General features: G+C 39.0%; 1 protein-coding gene across 2 annotated transcripts in view; it reads right to left on the bottom strand.

Moving 5' to 3' along the window:
* Positions 1 to 4,168: 4,168 nt before the first annotated feature.
* The window catches only part of pug (pug C-1-tetrahydrofolate synthase, cytoplasmic), a 629,281-nt gene continuing 611,760 nt past the window's right edge, over positions 4,169 to 21,689 (bottom strand). For both annotated transcript variants that reach the window (XM_067140458.2, XM_067140459.2), the window contains exon 20: positions 4,169 to 7,382. In XM_067140458.2, coding sequence (XP_066996559.2) covers positions 7,293 to 7,382 — 90 coding nt within the window. In that variant the 3' untranslated portion in view covers positions 4,169 to 7,292. The remainder of the gene's footprint in view (positions 7,383 to 21,689) is intronic.

Genomic DNA, 21,689 nt, shown 5'->3' with positions numbered 1-21,689 from the left:
CTACAAACAGCAAAGGTGAAAGATTACAGCCTTGTCTAACCCCTGTAAGTACCCTGAGCCAAGAACTCATCCTACCATCAAATCTCACTGCAGCCCAATTGTCAACATAAATGCCTTTGATTGATTTTAATATGTCGTATCGCTGATCAGGCACTCCCGCATGTCATAATTCGTGAGAGAGCGGTTCGAAATTAAAATCGAACCGCGACCTCACAATGCAGAAATAAAAGTAGATATAAGAAATTTTGAGTCAGAAAATGAAATGGAACTTAAGGCATCAAGATGAAATAATTATATGTGTAAGAAAATGAGATTGAAATATACATTGGGAATTATTAAGGAGAGGCAGTTCTGAGCAGTAGAAGCTTTCAGGCAGTGGTGAAATATTTGAACAAACACAGGATATTGGTCATTCCTTATCAAAGTATGTACATGGTCAAAGGAATGACAGAGCGCGGCTTAAAGCGCATGTAGTACAAGGAAATTTCCGATGTTCGTCCTTCTAGAAAATTGGAGAAGCTTTAGAGTTTCCTCAGGGAAGGGGATGCTGCCAGCCAATGAGAATAAGACAAATCAGAAGTATACAGGGTTCAAAGTTCGGCTGAGCATAGCAACAGCGAAATACTGAATTAACTTAAGGGAGAACTCAGAGAGGTGATCAGTTAGTTCATAGCTCACAGTCAGAGGAGGTAGTTAGAAGTTAGGCTGGAAGTCTGGTGGGGACAATAAGCCGATCAAGTCGCGAAAAGAACTTTAGTAAAGTTCAACTCAGAATTACCAGCATTGGTAATAGGGATTGTAGGCGTTGTGCCAATAAGTTTATACAGTCCAGTAATAGAGTGTTAGGGTAAAAGAACACACCAGCAAACTTATAATTCAACTAAATCAAACGGGAAGTCATTAAGTATATATGCGACCAGGGAAACGTACAGGTATATTGATCGGCAATTGAAACATTTAAGCTTTACCGCTAGAAAGGACTTAAATTACAGGGAAAGTGGTAAAAGCTATTGACTGTTCATTATTACGGGTGAAGGTCTCTGGAGGAGCTCATTCAAAAGTCACTAACCTACCGGAGGATCTCAAGTGAAGTCATAATTATAAAGGCTCAGAGTATCCTACCACAGAGTTAAGCAGGAAAACGAACTGTACGAGATTGGACCAGATAGTGGGGAAGAGGTAACCACGGAGCGGCAGGTTCCAGTATACGCCGTGAGGTCAACACTAGGGAGTCACAAGGACAGTAACACAAAGACATTTCAGAACTGCATCTCTTGGGTATTGTGAAGGGAACCAGAAACCTGCGTGTGATAATTTGTGAAAGTGAAATTCAGGCTTCAAGAGAGAAGACGTCGTGGAAGACTTCATCTTCTCGGAAGATAAGTATTGTATAGTAACATCTGGACTAATTAGGGAACCAAGGACTAATTAGCTAGACAGAATATTGTGTTGACTAGGAAGTTCCCTACACTCAAGAATTGTATATAATTGTATAGTGAATTAATCTGGGCAATTCAATATAGCAATTCTTGGCATTAAGCCACCTAACTTGGTGTTATTATTGTAAAATTGGAGTGCATTTTAGAACCCTTTCCAGTCCCCAACTTGCCATATCCTTAGGATATGACAAATAATCTACCTTTAATTCCATAGTCCCCCAGTATAGCTTTTCTCTCGGTACCCTGTCATATGCTTTCTCTAGATCTACGAAACATAAACATAACTGCCTATTCCTCTCGTAGCATTTTTCAATTACCTGGTGCATACTGAAAATCTGATCCTGACAGTCTCTCTGTGGTCTGAAACCACACAGGTTTTCATCCAACTTCCTCTCAACGACTGATCGCACCCTCCCTTCCAAGATGCCAGTGAATCCTTTGGCTGGTATACTAATCAATGAGATACCTCGATGGTTGTTGCAATCCTTCCTGTTCCCTTGCTTACATGATAGGTGTAGTTACTGCTTTTGTCCAATCTGAAGGTACCTTACCAACACTCCATGCTAATCTTACTACTCTATGAAGCCATTTCATCCCTGCCTTCCCACTATACTTCACCATTTCAGGTCTAATTTCATCTATTCCTGCTGCTTTAGAACGATGGAGTTTATTTACCATCCTTTCCACTTCCTCAAGCATAATTTCACAAACATCATTTTCCTCCTCCCCACGAGCTTGGCTGTTCGCAACACCACCAGGATGATTTCCTTTTACACTGAGATGACGTTCAAAATATTCCCTCCACCTCTCAAGTGATTCCCTGGGATCTATTATGAGATCACCTGAATTACTCAAAACACTGTTCATTTCCTTTTTCCCTCCCACCCTAAGATTCTTTATTACTGTCCAGAAAGGTTTCCCTGCTGCTGCTTCCAGGTTATTACCAAAATCTTCCCACGACTTCTTTTTGGATTCAACAACTATTTGTTTCGCTCTGTTTCTTTCATCTACATACAAATCCCTGTCTGCCTCGGCCCTTGTATGGAGCCATTTCTGATAAGCCTTCTTTTTACGTTTACAAACTGCTCTCACTTCATCATTCCACCAAGATGTTCGCCCTTTCCCATCTTTACACACAGTTGTTCTTAGGCATTCCCTTGCTGTTTCTACTACAGCATCTCTGTATGCCACCCATTCACTTTCTATATCCTGAACCTGCTTATGGTCTACTGTTCGAAACTTCTCACTGATCATATCCATGTACTTCTGTCTCATTTTCTCGTCCTGGAGATTTTCTACCCTTATTCGTTTGCAGACAGATTTCACTTTCTCTACCCTAGGCCTAGAGACACTTAGTTCACTACAGATCAGACAGTGGTCTGTATCATGGAAAAATTCCTGGAAAACTCATACATTCCTAACAGATTTCCTGAATTTGAAGTCTGTTAAGATATAGTGTATTATGGATCTGGTACCCCTAGCCTCCCATGTGTATCAGTGAATAGCCTTATGCCTGAAGAATGTATTCCACTTCCTTCCCACTCCTAGCCCTTTCTTCTCCCATTGTTGCAATAAGACCTATCTGTGTCGTTGCGACGTAAAGCAGATTGTAAAAAAAAAAATCTACAATGCACGATACACCAGAAAATGATTCTGAGACTGGGAAATCTGTGATAATAATGAATCATCATATAACAAGGGAGGCGTAGACATGACTGACCAGATGAGCAATATTTACAGTAGATATGATATGGGTTTTTGAGCATACTATTGTAGGAGACTTCCTCGTGGACAGTCAAGATTTTCTTCTGAAGATATGGAGCAAAGCTCTCTGCAAAATGTTAAGGGTTTCACCCTGTTTTCTTGACACGGCACCAGCTCAAAGGCCCATATCATGTCTACAAGAACAGGCCGTGGAAGTATCAATGTTAATATTTACAGTGTTTCAAGCAATACAATGGCCTATGATAGTGTTTTACTCATTGCTGAACATAGCTGGTATAAAAACTAAGTTCTCTACTGTTCAAAGCCTGAAAATTCCAATTTAACGAGAAGGAATTTCATGAAATGATTGTTTTCATCTTCTATGAAACCGCACCTCATAGAAAGAGCAACCTAAAGTCACTGCCATCCAATGTCAGCATTCCTCGACATATATCGCACACCTGCAGTAGATGAAGTAAACACTGATGGAACAGTGGAGAAGAAACGTTGAGGATATTGCTTATGTGGTTGAGCAAAATACATCTGTACTACCATTCAGTTTACTTCCTGCAAACAGTTTGCTTGCAAGAAACATGTAAAAGTTACATAAAGTGTGATTCTTGGAACAGCAAAGAAAAAGGTGAATACTCATCCTAGAGAACAATATAACTTGCGCTGTGCATATATATTAGCAGTTGCTTGTGTGAAACGGATCATCTTCATCAAAAAGGTTTCAAGCGTGGAAATATTTTTTGTTGTTGCATTTTCACTGTTTACAGGGTAAAATTTGCAATGGTTAGGGATATGGGTATATCAAATTTCATGAAAATTAGTTATTTTCCATTATTATGTGATGTTAAGGTGTGGGGTATAAAATACTCCACATGTCTGGTTATGTATTAATTTTACGTTCGCCTGCTGGAGGGTTATGATAATCACCATCAGATAATTATACAAAAAAATATTTTTGTAGTAGCAATACACACACGTTCATTTTATGAAGACTTAAGAAAAGTACAAACAAGTGAAATACAAGTTTCTTTATTAATGTGTAAAACAATTTTAAATATTACAATAATTAACCTGAGCAAACTCCAAGAGTTACCTGAAAAATTTAACCACCAAAGATCATAGAAAATATGATGCTGATCACATCCTTCACAGCAAAATGTCAGACTTACAGTTTGTCAGTCTTCTTCTCAAAACATAGACTAATATTACATGTTAGTATGCTGCAAAATAATTCTCTATCAAAGACTGCTCATGTTATAACACTAGTTCAAAAAGACATCTAAAAATATAAAAGTTGAAACACAATATTTTCCTTGGAATGGCACATGCAGAACAGTAATATACGGTAAAGATAATTAGGTTTATAACAATGGAACTTAGTTGTATACACAGAAAATGCATTTCTTCTTACCAGTAAAAGACATTTTTGAAGATACAGATGACTAAAAAAGATAGTGTATGTTGCATTATAATTTGTGACACCAGTTGCACTCTGTTTGTGCAAAACATTAATGATCTACTGTAAGTTCAGTTCAGCGAAAACAATGTCTGTGGAGAAATTCAAGTGCCGCTTGAATTGTATCTCTACTGGAGTCAAATTTGTGAACTATGAAGGTCTGAGATAATTATACAAGCTAGAGAGGTAGATTAATATCTGATAGCACAAAACCTTAGCTGCACACAAAATGAGCTTTACATATGGGCAAGTCCATGTGGTGCAGCCTGAGTGAGAGGGGAGGAACATTCACTTTGCTAGTTGCTACGGAAGTGTTCACATCGGCTCCTCGCTGTAGTGGTATTGCAGGTTAAGGTCTCAAGTGAGCAGCACAGCATTAGTTACCCCTACACTACTTCCTTTCCCCTCCAAGCTCATGGCTCCATACAGATTTGTGCCATTAGATAGTAATTTACTTCTACTACCAGAACTCATTATCATGGTGATATGTAAATGGTTCATACTTCTGTATAATGTCTTCCATTCAGCATAATTGCTAAGTTTCATGAGTACCATGTAAGCTTCCACATATCTTTCAGTTTCTTCAGATTTGCTCATTGACTAAGAGGAGTGGGTCACATCTGAAATAATGTGCTATGTGTAATATTGTAGTATAAGAACAAAAAATTCCAACTTTTTTAAAAATACAACACTGATGTAGCAAAATACATAGTAGCATCATTAAGCTTGTGATACGTTACGCTACTATTTACAGTCAAATTCCTCAACGAATGAAAAGGATGACATTTGTGCTGATCACGTGTCAAACAAAACAGCCGGCACTATTCAGTTTCAGGACAGAGGACATCTTGTAGACGACCTGTACAACTGAGATAAATTTCAAGCATGGTAACAACATATGAGTGAGACAAAGAAACTCTAAAGAAGAGGGAACAAGTGTTGGCGTTACGTCCAGTAGCAGTAGATCCTCAGCAAGTAGGTAGATTATCGATGGTACTTAATTGAATCTGGTATGGTGTATACTGTATAGAAATATTTTTTTCATTTATACTTCCTACCATTGGCATGGAATTAGATGATAATGATTCCGGCATCAGAGTTCAGTTTTCCTACTGTATTAGTAATATTACATGAAATATTTTGCTATTAACTTTCTTTTCTGACAAAGCCATCTTACAGGAATGAAAGTGGTAGCTGAAAATCCCCATTTGATGCATAATGTTAAAATTCAAGCATTGTTGGTCAATGAATGTGTGTTCTGGACTTTTCAGTATCCAGGTAATATAGCCATACTTCATGTATGGTGTTAATGGGCCTTTTAACCCGAACATTGAACAGTGCTTCCGGGTGATCCAAACCACTTGTGTAATCGAATAAATTATTTACTTAATGTTTTTTCAAATCGGTGGAACTCCTTGCACCAATAGCCATCGATCACATCATTTGTCCCTGAAAGATCTTTCTCCTCTGTAAAGGAATATATCAGTGCAAGAAAAAGAACCACGCTAAAAAACATGAAAGATCATGCTATAGAAGCCTGCCTCCAAATCTTTTGAAATCCATCAGTTGAATCTAGAAATATTTAAGGGCATGTTTCAATAACAATAATAACGGTTGCAGATTCAAACAGAATGCTACTCTCTACAGATGCAACAGTAAGAGGTTGCATTAATACACTCCCATGCACAAGTAAATCAGGGATTCCAATTGTCCCCATAATTTCAGCAAGTCATAATACAAAAATGGTTAAATAAAATTTAATGGGCTCTGAGCACTACAAAAGGAGATAATTCAACAACCAAAAAATGTAAGTTAAATTCAAAATATTGAGGCTTGTTTCTGAAAATAGAAAAAATAAAATAAAACACAGGAAGAAGCAAGCAAGTTTCTAGTTTTAAGCAACTGTTGATATTATGATCACAGCCACGGTACCTTCAGTTTTACATAGAATCCAAACCATGATGATGTGACTTCATTTCAAAAAACCCCACATGCATTGGCTGGAGCACAGAAAGAACTTGCATTAATAATTCAAGCACAGTTCCTGCTGAACTTTATTTCTATACAGTTAAATTTGTTCTGATTTGTATATACCTATAGTAAGAAAATGAAAATTATTAGTAAACCACCAGACATAAATCAAAAGAATGAAGTGAGAACTAAGTAAAAAGAACACATTTTAAAGTGAGATATTAAACTTTCAGCAATTCTATTACATATTTTGAGGATATATTCTCACAACATGTACTTCTTTAGCAGTTCTTAGGTTGACTACTTCAAAGAAATCACAACAGAAAAAGTGAAGTTCATTCACAGTTATAACCAGACACATACTGCATTATTAGATTATTGTTCAATTGGTTTGTAGAAAAATAAAATAAACATTTTCTAGTTTATAATTACCTCATTTGAATATTTACATGTTTCTTCATTAACTCACTTCTGAAGCAATAACAGCAATAAATTCAAAGTTCATTTATATATGAAAATAACACATGTTAACAAATTGTTATACACCATAGGAAAATCCATAACATGTTTGTAAAATACATTAACAACTTAGTTATAAGTCTATAAAAGAAACAATGTCAGCCTCTCACTACATCATTGTTGACATTTCCTTACAATATGACTTTAATTGGAGTTTTTTAGACTAAACAGCAGCTTGTGCTTCATGTCCATCAGAAAAGACCCTCTATTTCTCCAGTCTTCGTGTTAAGATCCATATCATAAATGTTTGGTCTAGTTCCAAGACCTGGCATCTTTGTGATCTGCAAGAAAATAGAAAATACATGGTGTCAGTGAAAACTAGAAACATACCAAGCATATTGTTGTTGTTGTTTAAATTAACAGTCCATAGACTGATTTGATGCAGCTCTCCAGGCCACCCTATCCCGTGCTACGCTTTTCATTTATACGTAACTACTGCATCCTAAATCTGCTCTAATCTGCTTGTCATATTCATACCTTGGTCTACCCCTACCGTTCTTATGGCCTACACTTCCCTCGAAAAGCAACTGAACAAGTCCTGAGTGTCTTAAGATGTGTCCTATCATTCATTCTCTCCTTCTTGTCAAATTTAGCCATGTTGATCTCCTCTCACACGATCAATTCAGTATATCCTCAATCATGATTTGATCTATCCATCTCAGCTTCAGCATTCTTCTGTAACACCACATTTCAAAAGCTTCTTCTATTTTCTTTCTTTCTTTCTGAGCTAGTTATCGTCCATGTTTCACTTCCATACAATGCCATGCTCCAGACGAAAGTCTTTACAAACATCTTTCTAATTCCTATATCAATGTTCAAAGTTGGCAAATTTCTTTTCTTAAGAAAGGCTTTCATTGCTTGTGCTAATCTGCATTTTATGGTCTCCTTACTTCTGCCATTGTTAGTTATTTTAACACCCAAGTAAAAATATTAATCTACTTCCTTTAACCCTTTCAGACCGTGTACGCAAAATTGTGCGGGTTCGTATTTTATTTATCTCTGAGCTTATTTGATGTTTTCTTGGCGCTAGACCGGACTGCAGTGCTTGTGTGGGACATGTAGCATGTACTTCAGTTGTTTTTATTTAGCGCTTGACCACCGGGGGGGCAGGAAGAAGAGTTTAAAGATACAGTTCATCGGCACGATGGCGGGAAGCAGTAATGCCTAAAATTAAGTATTTATTTATTGCATTCATATTAATCTAGAAGCTCTACTGAATATCAGAATATAATCAACGAAGTGTGTAAATTGTTTAGCGGACGTAACTTGTGAACTTACAACATCGTACGTGATACCATGAGGTTTTGAATGTTGATACGCACAAGTGTGCGGGTTAGGTTTCCCTGCAGGCAATGCATGCAAGAGTGCTGGGTGCTGCCACCAAAAGACTGAGGGCAGAACTAGTACTCGACGTGAGACATATAATGTATAAGATTTTAATTGTTTAAAATACATTGTTCCACACTGTAAAACAGAACATTTGATCATGTACATGTGTATATTCACATATACTGAGCTGAATTTCTTTATTTTTTATTTTTTGTAAGTATTGAATAAAGTCCTGACACGCACAATTGTGTGGGTTCTGTTTTTTAGCTGAAAGTTCTCATTTTGTAAAATAAACTGTAAAAACATGTATTTGAGAGCATTTTAGTAAGTTTTTGACAAATTCTCACCTCCAGTTTTCTTTCAGATCCGACGACAGGGTGCTGATGCCAAAAGGGCAGTAAAGGCAAAACTCGTCCTCAGTGTAGAAAATGTAACATTTACTTGTATTTGAACGGAGATTTAATTGTTTTAAATTATTCCCCACTGTAAAATAGAACATTTGATCATGTACATATGTATATTCACATGCATTGAGGTAATTTTTCATTTTTGTAAGTAGTAAATTAAGTCCTGACACGCACAATTGTGTGGGTGCTTTTTCTCAGATGTTAATTTTATTTTGTAAAATAAACTAAAAATATATGTATTTAAGAGCATTTTAGTCAGTTTTTGACGCACAAACAAAAATTCACACCGCCAGTTTTCTTTCAGGTCTGAAAGGGTTAAGACTTCATTTCTTATCTAACATTTCCTGCATCAGGTGACTTTGTCCGACTGCAATCCCTTACGTTTATTTTCGACTTATTTATTTTCATCTTGTACTGCTTCTCCAAGACTCTGTCCATACCATTCAGTAAATTCTCTAGATCTTCTGCAGACTCAGATAAAATAACATCGGAAATTCTCAGGGTTTGGATTTCTTCTCCTTGGATTGTGATTCTTTTTCCAAATTCCTCCTTGATTTACTTTACTGCCTGTTCTATATAAACACTAAAAAGGAGAGGGGACAAATTGCAGCCTTGTCTCACTCCTTTCTGGGTTGCTGCTTCTTTTACACAGCCCTTGATTCCTATGACAGCAGACTGAATTTTATACAGATTGTAGATTATTCTTCGTTCTCGGTATATAATCCCAATCACCTTGAGAATCTCAAATAGCTTGGCCCATTCAACATTATAAAATGCCTTTTCTAGGTCTACGGACGCCTTGTACGTGGGCTTGTCCTCCTTAATTTGATCCTCAAAGATCAGACGTAAAGTCAGAATTGCTTCACGTGTTCCTGCATTTCTTCTGAAGCCAAATTGATCTTCTCCCAACTCAGTTTCAACTGGTCTTTCCATTCTTCTGTAAATAATGTGTGTTAAATTTAGCAGGCATGATATATTAAACTAATAATGCGGTAGTTTTCACACTTGTCAGCACTGGCTTTCTTGGGAATAGGTATTACAACATTCTGCCAAAAATTAGATGGCACTTCTCTTGTACCAGACATCTTACACACTAAATGAAATAACCTTGTCATGCTGATTTCTCCTATGACATTCAGTAATCGAGAAGGAATGTCATCAATTCCAGATGACTTGTTCCTATTTAGGTCTCTCAAAGCTCTGTCAAATTCTGCCCACAAAATTGGGTCTCCCATTTCATCAGCATCAACAGCCTCTTCTTGTTCAACAACCATATCATTTACTTCTTAACCTTGATACAACTGTCGGATTTGTTCCTGCCACCTTGATTTTCCTGTATGCAGCATCCACCTTTCCTACGACCAAACAAACTTTAACATCCCTGCACTTCTCCTTCAGCCATTCCTCCTTAACTTCCTGTACTTTCTATCTACTTCAATCTTTAATTGCGTGTATTCTGTTTTGCCCTCCTCATTTGCATTCTTGTATTTTCATTGTTCATCAATCAGATCTAGTGTCACCCGAGTTATCCAACGATTCTTAGTTCTTCTTTCCTGTTTCACTAACATTTTCTCAACAGCGCTACTGACCTCATTCTGCAGGATTGTTCATTCTTCCTCTATTGTGTTTCCTTCAGCCTTTTCATTTAGTCCTTGTGTAACATGTTCCTTGAAACAATCCGCCACACTCTTTCCTTTAAACTTGTCTAGATCCCATCTCCTTGCTTTCCTTTCTTTTTTCAATTTCTTCAACTTCAGATGGCATTTCATGACCACCAAGTTGTGGTCAGTCCACGTCAGCTGCTGGGAAAATTTTTCAATCCAACACCTGGTTTCTGAATCTCTGCCTAATCATAATTAAGTCTATTTGATATCTTCCAGTGTCTCCAGGTCTTGTCTATGTATACCGCAGTCGTTTGTGGTGTTTGAACCAAGTATTAGCAAGGACTAAATTATGATTGGTAGGTGCAGAATTCAACCAGCTGACTTCCTTTTTCATTCCTTTGCCCCAATCCGAATTCACCTACTGTATTACCTTCTCTTCCTTGGCCTACCACTGCATTCCAGTCTCCCACCACGATTAGATTCTTGTCACCTTTTACATACGTACATACATACATATATTATCATTATAGACTGTTATGCCTTTCAGCGTTCAGTCTGCAAGCCTCTGAGAATTGACTAAACGTCGCCACAATCCTATATACCTCTTATCTTTAAATCATTAGAAACCGAGTCTAACCAACGTCGTCTTGGTCTCCCTCTACTTTTCTAACCTTCCATAACAGAGTCCATTATTCTCCTAGGTAACATATCCTCCTCCATTTGCCTCACATGACTCCACCACCGAAGCCGGTTTATGCGTACAGCTTCATCCATCGAGTTCATTCCTAAATTAGCCTTTATCTCCTCATTCTGAGTACCCTCCTGCCATTGTTCCCACCTGTTTGTACCAAAAATCATTCTTGCTACTTTCATGTCTGTTACTTCTAACTTATGAATAAGATATCCTGAGTCCACCCAGCTTTCGCTCCCGTAAAGCAAAGTTGGTCTGAAAACAGACCGATGTAAAGATAGTTTCGTCTGGGAGCTGACTTCCTTCTTACAGAATACTGCTGATCGCAACTGCGAGCTCACTGCATTAGCTTTACTACACCTTGATTCAATCTCACTTACTATATTACCACCCTGGGAGAACACACAACCTAAATACTTGAAATTATCGACCTGTTCTAGCTTTGTATCACCAATCTGACATTCAATTCTGTTGAATTTCTTACCTACTGACATCAATTTAGTCTTCGAGAGGCTAATTTTCATACCATACTCATTGCACCTATTTTCAAGTTCCAAGATATTAGATTGCAGGCTTTCGGCACAGTCTGCCATTAAGACCAAGTCGTCAGCATAGGCCAAACTGCTTACTACATTTCCACCAACTGAATCCCTCCCTGCCATTTTATACCTTTCAGCGGACGATCCATGTAAACTATGAACAGCAAAGGTGAAAGATTACAGCCTTGTCTAACTCCTGTAAGTACCCTGAACCAAAAACTCATTCTACCATCAATTCTCACTGAAGCCCAATTGTCAACATAAATGCCTTTGATTGATTTTAATAATCTACCTTTAATTCCATAGTCCCTCAGTATGGCGAACATCTTTTCCCTCGGTACCCTGTCATATGCTTTCTCTAGATCTACGAAACATAAACACAACTGCCTATTCTTCTCGTAGCAGTTTTCAATTACCTGGCGCATACTGAAAATCTGATCCTGACAGCCTCTCTGTGGTCTGAAACCACACTGGTTTTCATCCAACTTCCTCTCAACAACTGATCGCACCCTCCCTTCCAAGATGCCAGTGAATACTTTGCCTGGTATACTAATCAATGAGATACCTCGAGAGTTGTTGCAATTCTTCCTGTTCCCTTGCTTATAGATAGGTGCAATTACTGCTTTTGTCCAATCTGAAGGTACCTTACCAACACTCCACGCTAATTTTACTACTCTATGAAGCCATTTCATCCCTGCCTTCCCACTATACTTCACCATTTCAGGTCTAATTTCATCTATTCCTGCTGCCTTATGACAATGGAGTTTATTTACTATCCTTTCCACTTCCTCAAGCATAATTTCACAAACATCATTTTCCTCCTCCCCATGAGCTTGGCTGTTTGCAACACCACCAGGAAGATTTCCTTTTACATTGAGAAGATGTTCAAAATATTCCCTCCACCTCTCTAGTGATTCCCTAGGATCTATTATGAGTTCACCTGAATTACTCAAAACACTGTTCATTTCCTTTTTTCCTCCCTTCCTAAGATTCTTTATTACTGTCCAGAAAGGTTTCCCTGCTGCTTGACCTAGCCTTTCCAGGTTATTACCAAAATCTTCCCATGACTTCTTTTTGGATTCAACAACTATTTGTTTCGCTCTGTTTCTTTCATCTATGTACCAATCCCTGTCTGCCTCGGCCCATGTTTGGAGCCATTTCTGATAAGCCTTCTTTTTACGTTTACAGGCTGCTCTCACTTCATCATTCCACCAAGATGTTCGCCTTTTCCCATCTTTACACACAGTTGTTCCTAGGGATTCCCTTGCTGTTTCTACTACAGCATCCCTGTATGCCACCCATTCACTTTCTATATCCTGAACCTGCTTACGGTCTACTGTTCGAAACTTCTCACTAATCATATCCATGTACTTCTGTCTAATTTCCTCGTCCTGGAGATTTTCTACCCTTACTCGTTTGCAGACAGATTTCACTTTCTCTACCCTAGGCCTAGAGATACTTAGTTCACTACAGATCAGATAGTGGTCTATATCATCGAAAAATCCGCGAAAAACTTGTACATTCCTAACAACCTTTTACATATTGTATTAAATCTTCTATGTCTTCATATATTCATTCGATTTCTTCCTCATCTACTGAACTAATAGGCATATAGACCTGCACTATTGTGGTGGGCATTGGTTTGGTTTCTATCTTGACAACAATTATCCTTTCGCTATATTGGTCACAGTAGCTTACCCACTGCCCCCATTTTCTTATTCATTATTAAACCAACTCCTACATTTCCCATGTTTGATTTTGTGTTGATAATTCTGTACTTTCCTGACCAAAAATCCTGCTCTTCCTGCCAACGCACTTCACTTATACCGACTACATCTAACTTTAGTCTATCCATCTCCCTTTTCAAATTCTCTAATCTACAACAACGATTCAAACTTTTCCACACTCCCGACTTGCAGAATGTCGGTATCCATCTTCCAGTTGATTGCCCCCTCTTGTGTAGTCCCCATCTGGAGTTCTGGGAGATCCGAATGGGGGGACTATTTTACCCAGGGGGAAGCCATCATCGCCAGCCCCGTGGTGTATGGGTAGCATGCCTGTCTTACCCGGAGGCCCCGGGTTCGATTCCCGGCCAGGTCATGGATTTTTACTTGGACCTGAGGGCTAGTTCGAGGTCCACTCAGCCTACGTGATTAGAAATGAGGAGCTATCTGACGGTGAGATAGCGGCCCCGGTCTAGAAAGCCAAGAATAACGGCCGAGGGGATTCATCGTGCTGACCACACGGCACCTCATAATCTGCAGGCCTTCGGGCTGAGCAGCGGTCGCTTGGTAGGCCACGGCCCTTCAAAGGCTGTAGTGCCATGGGGTTTGGTTTGGTTTTTTGGAAGCCATCATCAGAGCTGCATGTTCTCGGGAATTAAATATGGCTGTAATTTCCCATTGCTTTCAGCCATGTAGCAGTATCAACACAGCTAAGCCATGTTGAGTATTAATATAAGGCCATACCAATCAATCAATCAATCAATCATCTAGACTGCCACCCTTGCAACTTCCAAAAGGCTGCTACACCTGTTTCAATGAGCCATTCGTTAGTCTGGTATCGTGACAGACACCCATCCGGTATGGTTGCACCTGCGGTTCGGCTATCTGCTTCATTGGGACGTGCAAGCCTCCCCACCGTGGCAAGGTCAAATGGTTCGCAGGACCAAGAAAAGGATTATGATTAAAATGGTTAATTTTTTCCTACTCAACAATATGCAAGTTTATAATAATACTGGTTTAACATTCCACTAAATACTTTACAATTTATGGAGACACAAAAGTGCTGTAATTTTGTGCTGCAGGAATTCTTTTATGTGCTGGTAAATCTACTGACACGAGGCTGGCGTATTTGAGAACCTTCAAATACCACTGGACCGAGCCAGGATCAAACCTGCCAACATAAGCTCAAGAGGCCAGCGCTCTACCACCTGTGCTACTCAGCCCGGCAATTTGCGAGTTGTTAAATGAGGGGTCAGGGAGGGGGGGGTCAGAAAAAAAAGGTGGCAACTTCCCACAAGAAAAACAAAATTTTATTTTCAAAATAGTACTAGATATACAAAAAGTTACAAAATGATATACTTTGAATAACTGAAGAACACTTTGTCTGATGCCCAGTAATTCACTGCTAACTCAGTTATGACAAAAAGTTGCCTTACAGTAGTAGTCCCCCCCCCCCCCCCCCACACTCTTCAAATATTAATGCCTTGGGATGAGTATACTGCACACAACATGGTCTACAGTATATGTTAAAATACTTCCAACATTTTACATTCAATATCAGAGTCCAATTTATCAAAATAAATTAATGGCTGGGATCACATGAACATTCGGTGATTAAGACTCTAGGGTTTTAGGTGAGTTCTTAGCCACATAGGTAATAAATTTCAAAAGCCTCTCAGTTTCAGCTGAATACCACCAATGTCTCTCCCTCCATTCTCCTTCTTTACAGTCATTCAAGTTTGATGTAAGTTTTCCTACAGTCATTTACACCTAGTCAGTTTTGATCTTTCTCCTGCCCAATCACATTATGCCTGGGGCCTGTTCCACGAACAAACTTTTCAACTTTTTAACTTTTCAATTCTTGCAAAGTGCAAAGTCTTTCTGTTCCACCATGATCTAGGTTGTACTTTTCAATTTCTTCGCAAAGTGAAAAGCCTTTGTGAATAATTGATCCGATCAAGTTTATTCCATGGGCAAACTGTATAGGCCTAATACGCGATTTTAATGCTTTATTTTTCGTGGCGAACTTGATGATATAATAGTTTTACAGTTTTTATCATGGGAAAGAAAGGTTATTACAAGAAGCTGGCTGTGCTGGAAGTTGTCAAGGAGAAATGGTACATTCAGAATCTTTTGCTGTTACTCCTCACTTCTAGGCAGGCAGAGTGTGTGTAGTCCTGGTAATCCCATTGTAGAAGCTGTTTATGGTGTTTGTGACAATCAGAAAAGATTTCATAGCTAACTTCAAAAGGCATCCTTCTACAGTCTTGCGTTTAATTAATTTCTGGAATTTTGGTGTCACTTTTCTTCCATGGGGGGCATCTAGCAGATGTTTTACGAGTAGGAACAAGGTCATGAATCACAGCACGAGTCCAGTCATAAAAGAGATCCATAAAGTCATATATTAATCTAATTACATTATTAATTCCCCATGCTGCAAAGGTGTTGACTGTATGGCCACACAGCATGCACGTTGCACTTCTGTACACTATGACAGGTTTGATTATTATGTCCCCTGGCTGGGGTTAAATGAGCAACATTTCTCTTCAGAACTACTTGATTATGGATGCCAGTTCTTTAATTCTCATTATGCAACTGAACATTGCAGGCTTTAGTATAGCTTGGACAACTACAGGCTCTGAACAGTGAGGAAACTCACACCAGAGATGAACAGAATCTTGACTGGAGAGGGCACATGCTGGGATATATTTTAATCAAAACCATCCACCACCCTCAGTACAGCATAGACACCTATGGAAAGTAAAGCTTGTTAACTCAAACAATAACAAATACAACAGCCCATTCTTGCTTTCAGCTACCAGACTACCATAAATTTCACCAAACTCATCCTCTAACAAGAGACTGTTCTAATGCACCACTACTTCATTAGTCTTCTCTCATTCATCAGAATTTCACTCCTCATCTCAGTTGAAAAAACAGCACCCATTTCTACCATAATCCGCAAGGCCAACCACGATCTTCTCCAGAACGCTACACAATAGCTCCGTACACTAAACACACTTTGTATGGATGCATTTAGAGCTGGTATCCCTCTCCCACACCCAGCATTTATGCACCATCTGTTCATCAGCCAACTAACACCCCTCTCTTAAGCCCCACTCCATCTCTGGCAGATCTCTTCATCGTACCAAAGCCAACTGCACTAATCCCCAGCCTTCCCAAACGTTTTTCACAATGGCCACTCAAACAAGACTCCATGGAAACCCAGACTGATTCTGCAATCCACACTGTTCTGAATCTCTCATCCTGCACTCTCACTGAACATGAAACATCGGTCCTGTCCAGGGGCCTCAGTTTTTGCCCCTCTAAGAAATCTGCCCCATTTCAAATTTTGGCTGATACCCACTCTTATGTATGGAAATTCCACTGTTGCTTTCAATGCAAAAACAGTTATTCATCACCAAATGAAGTTGAGCCACCCCTAACTCGCTTCAAGAGCCCATCTACTATTGAACCTCAATCCCTACCACCTGAACATCCTTTTCAAATAGCATCTAATTTCCTCTTAACTGGTCTATCTGACCCCAAATTCCTAACTTCTCTTCCTGCCCCAAACACAGGCTGACATAACATGAACTCCACATTCTGAAAGGACTATGAGATAATCCGGACATCATTCTTCCCGCCAACAAAGGATCCACCACAGTCGTCATGAACTGCCAAGATTATGACCATGAGGCCCTACCTTAACTCTTTGATACCACAACAGACCTGTCAAATTTTGGAGTGGGGAATATGTAATCAGGGTAACTGTAGAATAAAGAGAAACATCAATACAGGTGCCTTGAATTTTCACTTTTAAAATATACCAAACCTAAAAGAAATATTCATGTTTAAATACCTGTTTATTTAGCCTGGTGTACATATTGTGTTGTAGCATGCTTCACCTCTTGTACCTGCTTCTCAATGAATAGTTCATGAAATATACATCATCATTGAATGCCATCTTTAGTTTTTCAATGAGCGATGACAATGTATTTGTACTTAATGAGGACATGAATTCAGTTTGATTTTTCCTACAATACTAAATATTCTTTCTATTTGTGCATTTCTGCGTGACACTAATAAAACATCATACATAACCTTACTGAGAGTGCTATACTTCATTTGACCACTTTCAGTGCTCAAATTTGCAACTTTACCACAAGCAACATCAATCCATGAACAATTTAATATGTCACACGGGTAAGACAAATTCTCAAGTACATCTTGTTTTGAATCTGTTAAAATTTTGGGAAACCTATTGATCAAATATTCTATAGATGAAAATAAAACACTTCGTCTCACATTCAAATTAACAACCTCTGCACGTTTCAAAAATTCATCACCAAGAGGAATTTTTTTCACTCTTTAACACAGCAATAAAACCCTTGCTTATTACTACCACTTAATTCTTCTTCCAAATAAGCCCTTCACTTAGCACCAACCAAGAAGTCTTCACCAACTTTTCGGCATTTCTTTTTTTAAATTCCACCTCAGTAATTTAATGGTTTAATAAACTTTACCAGCAAGTCTGTTAAGAGACCATTAAGTTTACTTCTCAACACATGTACAATTGGAGCAACTTCTTGTAAAAACAAATGTACATTATTAAAAATGGGCAGGACACTCTGAAGAAAGTAACAGATAACTTCATCTTGGATCAAGAAAGAAAGAAAGAAAGAAAGAAAGAAAGAAAGAAAGAAAGAAAGGCCTCGCTGTTTCAGATTGGTTTGTGAACTTCTTAAAATCCCCTGCAAAACATTACTGTAAGGGCCTCCAGAACCTGATGGTTTTCTCTTTTTGAATGAATCATCATATACTTACATATTTAATGATGTTATTGCATTTACATCCCACTAAGTACTTCTTTTATGGTTTTCGGAGATGCCAAGGTGCCAGAATTTGTCCCCCAGTAGTTTTTTTGTGCAAGTAAATCTACCGAAATGACGCTGACGTTTTTGAGCACCTTCAAATACACCAGAATGAGCCAGGATTGAACCTGCCAAGTTTGGTGCAGAAGGCCACTGTCTCAGGCGATTAAAGGCTGAAGTGGATAGAATGTGCAGGACAACTAAGAAAGAATGGCTGAAGAAGTACAAGGATGTTGAAGGTTGTATGGTCCTAGGAAAGGTAGATGCTGCATACCGGAAAATTAAGGAAACCTTTGGGGAAAGGAAAACTATGTGTAAAGAGCTCAGATGTAAAGCCAATCTCGGGAAAGACGAGAATGCAGAAAGATGGCAGGAACATATTCAACAATTGCATCAATGTATCAACGTAAATAAGTAGATGATAGTGTTCTTGAACAAGAAGAGGCTGTTGATGGTGACGAAATGGGAACCCAATTTTGAGGTCAGAATTTAACAGTGCTTTGAGAGACCTAAATAGAAACAAGGCACCTGGAATTGATGATATTCCCTCAGAATTACTGACAGCATTAGGAGAAACTGGCATGGCAAAGTTATTTTGCTTAGTGTGTATGATACAGGAGAACTGTCATCCGATTTTAGATAGAATGTTGTTATACCTATTCCCAAGAAAGCAGGTGCTGCAATGAGTGAAAACTACCACCCCATTAGGTTAGTATCTCATGTTTGCAATATTTAACACATATTAATTACAGTAGAATGGAAATTTTGTTAAGAAGGAAGCCACGTTTGTTTCCGTGTCGACTCAGTTAATACATGTGGTTTTTTTATAGGTATGTTATAGTGTCATATGTGTTATACGAGGAGTGTTTTTTAAGTTAGTACTGTTGTGATATAAAACGCAAATTTTTAAACTTTTTTTTTTTTTTTTTTTACATGTGAGCCTGTACTTCATACTACTTCTCAACATAAGTTCCATGCATTTTAAGGCACTTGTCATATTGTGAAGCCAGCTTCTGAATTCCATCCTCACAGTAATCTGCCGCCTCATGTGCCAGCCACTACCGCGTGGTCTTTTTAGGTCACCGTTGTCGTTGTGGCGTTGACTTCCTAAATGCTTTATTCAGGCGCAGGAACAAGTGGTAGTCACTAGACACTAGGTCACGACTATACGGAGAATGTTCAAATTGTCCCCAACCAAGTGAAGCGACAAGGTCTCGGGTTCGATTAGCCATGTGAGGTCGCACACTGTCATAAAACAAAAGAATCCCCCTTGTGAGCACAACTTCCGATAATCTAAGCATCCTGACAAGTTCATAAAGTATCTGTTTTCTCGAACCTTTGCATCAACTTTTTGCATCAAGCCTTCCCAGTATTGACAGACAGTCACCCACTACGCTTCTCTTCCTGGGCATTAGTACGGCTTTCTTTAAATGCTCTTACCAATTTCCTTACCATTCCTTCGCTTATAGCGTGATCTCCATACACTTTACTAATCTGCCAATGAATTTCAACAGCCTTCACATCCTTTCCATTTAAAAATCGAATCACAGCGCGTACTTCACACACGGCGGGATCGTTAATTGTCAGAGGCATTTTCAACACGCACAAACAAAAGTAAATACAGGCGAATGTTTCCGTAATGGCATTTGTGGCTAGCCTACAGATGTACGTACCGAGCGCGCATGCTCCGAATGATGATTGAAGTGCTGCAGCGGCCATATTTAAAAACAGCACTTACTTAAAAAACATGCTTCATAATTAATGTTTTGACAGACTGAAAAGCTTTATTAAAGTTATCAGAATAATGGAAAGGCATGTTGAAACTGAAACTGATCATATGAGGATTGAACTAATAAGCCCATTCTCATATCTAGAAAAGGCATTTGTTAATGCTGATTCGACCAAGCTATTTAAGATTGATACGGTGATCGGGACCAGATACCGACAAAGAAGGATTATCTACAATCTGTATAAAAATCAGATTACAGTGATAAGAATCAAGGGCTATGAATAAGAAGCAGCAACCCAGAAAGAAGTGAGGCAAGGCTGCAGTTTGTCCCCTCTCCTACTCAGTGTTTATACAGAACAGGTAGTAAAGGGAATGAAAGAGGAATTTGGAAAGGGAATCACAATCCACAGAGAGGAAATCAAAATTCTGAGTCTTGTTATTGATGATGTTATTTTATAGGAGTTTGCAGAAGATCTGGAGAAATTGCTGAATGGTATGGACAGAGTCTTGGAGAAGCAGTCTTTCTTTTACTTCTTTTACTACCGCCTTTTCCCACACCTGTGGGGTCGCGGGTGCGAACTGGGTCGCACATGTGGATTTGGCCCTGTTTTACGGCCGGATGCCCTTCCTGACGCCAACCCTATGTGGAAGGATGTTATTACTATTGCGTGTTTCTGTGGTGGTTTGTAGTGTGGTATGTTGTCTGAATTTGAAGAGGAGAGTGTTGGGACGGACACAAACACCCAGTCCCCGAGTCAGAAGAATTAATCAGAAGCGATTAAAATCCCCGACCCGGCCGGGAATCGAACCCAGGACCCTCTGAACCGAAGGCCAGTACGCTGACCATTCAACCAACGAGTCGGACCTTGGAGAAGCAGTACAGGATAAAAATAAATAAGTCAAGAACAAATGTAATGGACTGCAGTCAAACAAAGTCAGGTGAAGCAGGAAATATTGGATTATGAAATGAAGACTTAACAGGAAGTAAGTGAATATTGTTACTTGGGTAGTAGACTAACGATGGCAGAAGGACGACATTAAATGCCGACTAGCAAAAGCAAGAAAGCTCACTTCAAACATTGGTATAGGAATTAGAAATATATTTTTGAAGACTTTTGTGTGGAGTGCGCCATTCTATGGAAGTGAAACATGAACAATAAAAGGTTCAGGAAGAAAGAGAGTGGAAGCTTTTGAAATGTGGTGTTACAGAAAAATGCTGAAGGTATGATGGGTAGACAGAATTGCATATGAAGAGATACTGAACTGAACTAGTGGGAGGAGAACAATTTAGCAAAATTTGACCAGAAGAATTGATATAATGATAGAAGATGTATCTAGTCACCCAGGACATGTTCAGTTATTTTTTGCGGGAAGTGTAGGCAGTAAGAACAGTAGGGGGGAGACCAAAGCATGAAGATGACAAACAGATTAAAAGAAATGAAAAAGTATCACAGGACAGGATGGCATGGAGAGCTGTGTCAAATCAGTCTATGAACTGATGACTAACCACCACCGCCACCACTAATGCTAGATGGACAGGCAGTGAAGGAGCATCTCAACTAGGTCTCTCCCAGGCAAGTTGGGATCCATCTTAAATTCATGCCAGTGGCACTTTTTTCAGCATATCTTTTCTCACTATTCCAACAGCAATTGGATAAGGACAGCAGGAGGTTTGGGTGATAGTGGGAGCT

Source organism: Anabrus simplex, chromosome 2, assembly GCF_040414725.1.
Source record: "Anabrus simplex isolate iqAnaSimp1 chromosome 2, ASM4041472v1, whole genome shotgun sequence".
Lineage (NCBI taxonomy): Eukaryota > Metazoa > Arthropoda > Insecta > Orthoptera > Tettigoniidae > Anabrus > Anabrus simplex.
The sequence above is the reverse complement of the archived record's forward strand: the minus strand, read 5'-3'. Positions and strand labels throughout refer to the sequence as shown.